This window comes from Triticum aestivum, chromosome 5B (genome assembly GCF_018294505.1).
Source record: "Triticum aestivum cultivar Chinese Spring chromosome 5B, IWGSC CS RefSeq v2.1, whole genome shotgun sequence".
Classification (NCBI taxonomy): domain Eukaryota; kingdom Viridiplantae; phylum Streptophyta; class Magnoliopsida; order Poales; family Poaceae; genus Triticum; species Triticum aestivum.
The window spans coordinates 681,833,581-681,838,443 of NC_057807.1; the positions used below are offsets into that span (position 1 = coordinate 681,833,581).

Sequence of the window (4,863 nt, forward strand, 5' to 3'; positions counted from 1 at the left end):
CACATGTAAAGAAAAGGTCATCGGGTATATATGCACAATCGATAAATGAAACATTTTGATTCTCATATTTTAAAAAACATTTGATTCTCATCATTTCTCACCGGAAAAATGGATTTCGCCAAGCATGTGGTATTAAATATATGTGAGAACTGACATTTTTTTAAAGCAACAATCTCGCCTTGTCAATTTTCATTAAAGAAACCACCAATGTCTTACAAAGGAACCAAATTCAAAAGTAGAACTAAAAGCCTAGGACGACTTCAGGGTGACCAAGCATGGTCCCTGAAGGTAGATATCACAGCCAAAGTAGGAAACTAGCACAATATCAGTCTCTTACACCACATCCCAAAATCAAGACAACGTTTCTATGAAAATTAAAGTAGGGAAAGGAAGGACTATACCAAGATCTAAAACAACTTTCACCCCACGTTGATCCAAGTCACATGCATCCACCCATGAGCTTGGTTGACAACATCATCCTTCTGATTCTCGCAATCCCTTCATCCATGCTTCATTATCTTGGGTTTTTCAGTATAATCGCCCAACTAGTGAGATAATGGTAGAAACCAAATATAACTGCAGCAGGATAATCAGCCATTTATGTTCAAAGCATGCGACATTCTTGGTTTTCCAGATGGTCCAACATATTGTTGTGGCCCCAACGGAACTACACTCCAATGTTCTGGTGAGAAGAGGTTTAGCCGGGGGCCAACTAGATCCTCCACATCTAGGGAGGTGGTGGAGGACAAAGAGGGGGAGGAACAACCTGAGCCCATGGAGGGAGCGGATCCGGAGGAGGAAGAGGAGGAGCCAGCGATGGTTGCAGGCTTCGCCATGGACGATGCCATGACGGAGTTCGAGGTTGCCCTAGCAGCGGAGATGATGGACCAGACCGCCATCCTCGAGTCCATCAGCCGGTCACTGCTAGGGGCCGAATTTGGTGTATGGGCCCGTAGATGCTCTAAAAGTTACTTTTTTCCCTTAAATTTTTCTTTAACTGATTTTTGATGTTCTATCATAGAGCGGCTTGTGTTCGAAAAAAATATACTCCGCAGGGCCGGCAACCTTTTTTTTTGTCGGTGATTAGCGGCCTAAAGTGTGCATGCGGGCATAGATCAATCCACACACTTGCCTCATCAACCAAATTAGAGGAGCTCTCCTAGGTGGAGTGGTGGACAGCACAAAAGTTGTTGTCGCCGGCCTGGGTTTGAGTCTCCTCATTCTCCTATAAGAATAAGACAAGGGGCTTTTTTCCCTGTGTTTTCATTCTTTTTCTTCATCAATCAAATCAAAAAGAAAGAGGAAGAAAGATGGATCCACACACAAGAGGCGTTTACAGAACGTACGACAAGAGGAGCCCTCGTAGTTGTCGCAGGCGAGCGCGTTGATCAATACGACCACGACCACGCCCACGTCGCGACCTCCCAATGCCACACCTCATTAACCTCAGTCAGGTTACGTGCGCACGCGCCCATCTGCCCATCTCCTCCCGCCTCGTAGAAACTACTCGCTCGGCCGGCGACCGATCGATGGCGGCCGCGGCGGCGCTGGGACCGGAGCTGCTGGAGGAGGCGCGGGCGCCGGGGTTCGCGGCGTGGCTGCGGGGGCTGCGTCGCCAGATCCACCAGCACCCGGAGCTGGCCTTCCAGGAGCACCGCACCTCCGCGCTCGTGCGCGCCGAGCTCGACGCCCTCGGCGTCCCCTACGTCTGGCCTATCGTGCGCACCGGCGTCGTGGCCACCATCTCCGGCGGTGTTCCGGGCCCCGTGTTCGCGCTCCGGGCCGATATGGACGCGCTCCCCATCCAGGTCCGTACGCCGACCACACCACACCAATTACTCTACTTGAAGTAGTAGTACCACGAACAGGATGTGATTGATTGATTCTTTCAGACATAGACGGTCGCGCTCCCCATCCAGGCCCGTGGCCCGTACAAATTTTGTCAGCAGACATTTCAATCTCTCCCATACACACAAGCTCATCAATTCCTTTCCTACATGAACAGAACAGGCTTGGATTTATAATCTTGTAAATACTGTATTGCACAGTTATAAAGGACAGAAATTCAGGAGGGCAGTAATCATGCGAGGATCGATATTTTTTTTGCACCAAATTGTACCTACCTATAATACGTTCCTTCTCTGAACACCAATATGTTATAGCAACACGTCTCCTCGTCCTTTTTTTTTTTGAGGATCACGAGATTTCTGTGAACCACCCAAGTGATCACTGTATATAGGAACTTTGTGGTTGCGTGTATGGTTTTGTGTGCCGTGCTGATGCCGAAACTACGGAACTGCTGCGCGAACGACAACAGTATGCACGACAGATGAACGATGCGGGATCAAACGGTCTGCTGGACTCTGCTACATGCACGACACAAGATAACGACTACCAACAAAATTAAGCTGCACCTTTATCACTTGTTTGCAAACTCATCATAGGTCCTTTTTTAGGGTAATGTTAAAAATCTGATGTCTGATTTCTAATCATGGCAAATCGAACGTCTTCCATGGTAAATTTAGTTGTCGTGAGGATGATAAATTTCTTTAGCAAGCATGACAAATCTTTGCTCGAAGATGATAAATTTCCTTTAGCAAGCATTACAAATTTATCCGCACAACAACTAAATTTGCCATAAAAAGACATTCGATTTGCCACGCCTAAAAGTTTGACATTCGATTCGTAGCAAAATCATTTCTTATTTACATGATTCTAAAAACGTGGTAACGCAAAAAAAAAAACCCACATAAATTGGCCATGATATCATATCTAAAATAGAGTATTGCGAAGATATATGTTTTTCTTACGAAAATGGCAGCGAACTTTTTTTAGTTTTTCTTACGAAAATGGGTGCTAATTGGGAGAATAGGAAAAACACGGGAGTAACAATGGTCAAACCAAGTTTTTTAAAAAAAAAAATCAAAACGAAGGCAAATAAAATGTCCCCTTTCTATTCTCCATGTCTGCTATGAATCATAGATGTCCACCAAACAACTACTCCCTTCCTAAATATTAGTCTTTTTAGATATTTCAATATGGACTACATACAGATGTATATAGACATAGTTTAGAGTGTAGATTCACCTATTCTGCTCCATATATAGTCCATATTAGAATCTCTAGAAAGACTTACATTTAGGAACGGAGGGAGTACTTCGTCTAACTAATTATTGTAGATACGTGTGCATGCCATATTGCCATTGCAATTGATCCACTGATTTCTATTGGCGTGCGTGTAGGAGATGGTGGAGTGGGAGTTCAAGAGCAAGGAGGACGGCAAGATGCACGCCTGCGGCCACGACGCGCACACCGCCATGCTCCTCGGCGCCGCCAAGTTGCTCCAGTCCCGCAAGGACGGCCTCGCGGGCACGGTGAAGCTCGTGTTCCAGCCGGCGGAGGAGAGCCATGCCGGCGGGTACCACGTGCTTCAATCCGGCGTCCTGGACGACGTGGCCGCCATCTTCGCCGTGCACATCGACACGCATCTCCGCGCTGGCGCCGTCGGGTCCAGGCCGGGGCCGTTCCTCGCCGGGTCGGCCCGCTTCAAGGCCACCATAACAGGGAAGGGCGGCCATGGCGCCATGCCGCACGCAGCCGTCGATCCGGTGGTGGCCGCCTGCTCCGCCGTGCTCAGCCTGCAGCAGCTCGTCGCCCGCGAGACGGACCCGCTCCAGGGCGCGGTGGTCTCGGTGACCACCATCAGGGGCGGCGAGACCTTCAACGTCATCCCGGAGTCCGTGACGCTGGGCGGCACCTTCAGGAGCATGACGACGCCGGGGATGCGGTACCTGATGAGGAGGATCAGGGAGGTGGTCGAGGGGCAGGCGGCGGTGGCGCGGTGCGCGGCCACGGTGGACTTCATGGAGGAGGAGCTCCGGCCGTACCCGGCCACGGTGAACGACGAGGGCGTGTACGCGCACGCCAGGGCGGTGGCGGAGGGCATGCTCGGCGCCGCGAACGTCAGGCTGTCCCCGCAGATCATGGCCGCCGAGGACTTCGGGTTCTACGCCGAGAAGATCCCGGCCGCCTTCTTCGGCCTCGGCGTCCGCGCCGGCGGCGAGGAAGACGAGGTGCACCACGTGCACACGCCGCGCATGGTCATCAGTGAGGACGCGCTCCCCGTCGGGGCCGCCCTACACGCCGCCGTGGCCATCGAGTTCTTGAGCAAGCGCGCGCGTGCCACGGCATCGCCTCCCGTGGCTGCGTAGTAGGTGCTCTGCTTTCGGCTCTGTTTCTGAGGGGTAAACGATGACATGATGTGCTCGGGCTATGGAATTGTTTGCCCTCGCAGTAAATCTGGATGAACATTGAACAAGGGCTGGCCCAACGAGAGTGATTTTTTCTAGTACCATTTAACATGCGCTCATTCACCGTTGAATGTGTTGGAGGTTCGTAGGTTCAGATTCAATGAACGAGAAAGCTAACTTCCAGTCAATCTGTTTTGGGTTCGACTGGAAGTTAGCGACAGGCGCGGACGACTTGCGAGCCGCTCGATCTGCTTCTCGCGTGTGAAGAAAAGCTACGGGAAAATAAAATGAGGCGCCAATAAGTGGTTGTTTGGATAGAGAATATTAGCGTCGAGTTTTAGGAAAGCAGGTTTTAAGCAGATTTTTTTGGTAAACCGGTATTACTTATTAGAGATAAATACACTCACGGTCATTGTAGTTGCGACAAAAGCCCGATACGGTCACTGTACTTAGAAATACGGCTGTTACGGTCACTATATACGATGTGACGTGAATGTACGGTCACTGTTGGTCGTATGTGGTGAGTAGCCGCTCCTTTGACCACCTGTTGACCAGTCGTTGGGGACAGGTGGCGATCCGCGCACCGGCCGCTGTGCATAATAAGCGAAAAACC

At 50.4% G+C, this 4,863-nt stretch overlaps 1 protein-coding gene across 1 annotated transcript; it reads left to right on the forward strand.

The window, feature by feature from the left end:
- Nucleotides 1-1,319: 1,319 nt before the first annotated feature.
- LOC123114181 (IAA-amino acid hydrolase ILR1-like 4) lies at nt 1,320-4,330 on the forward strand. The gene is made up of 2 exons (XM_044535565.1): nt 1,320-1,808; nt 3,243-4,330. Exons 1-2 carry the CDS (start codon nt 1,428-1,430, stop codon nt 4,209-4,211), a joined length of 1,350 nt encoding a protein of 449 aa, XP_044391500.1. The 5' UTR covers nt 1,320-1,427; the 3' UTR covers nt 4,212-4,330.
- Nucleotides 4,331-4,863: the final 533 nt, after the last annotated feature.

Coding starts and splice junctions, on each gene's coding strand:
- LOC123114181 (XM_044535565.1), top strand. CDS start 1,428: ATGCCACACCTCATTAACCTCAGTCAGGTTACGTGCGCACGCGCCCAT. Junction 1,809..3,242: donor TGGACGCGCTCCCCATCCAG/GTCCGTACGCCG, acceptor GCGTGCGTGTAG/GAGATGGTGGAGTGGGAGTT.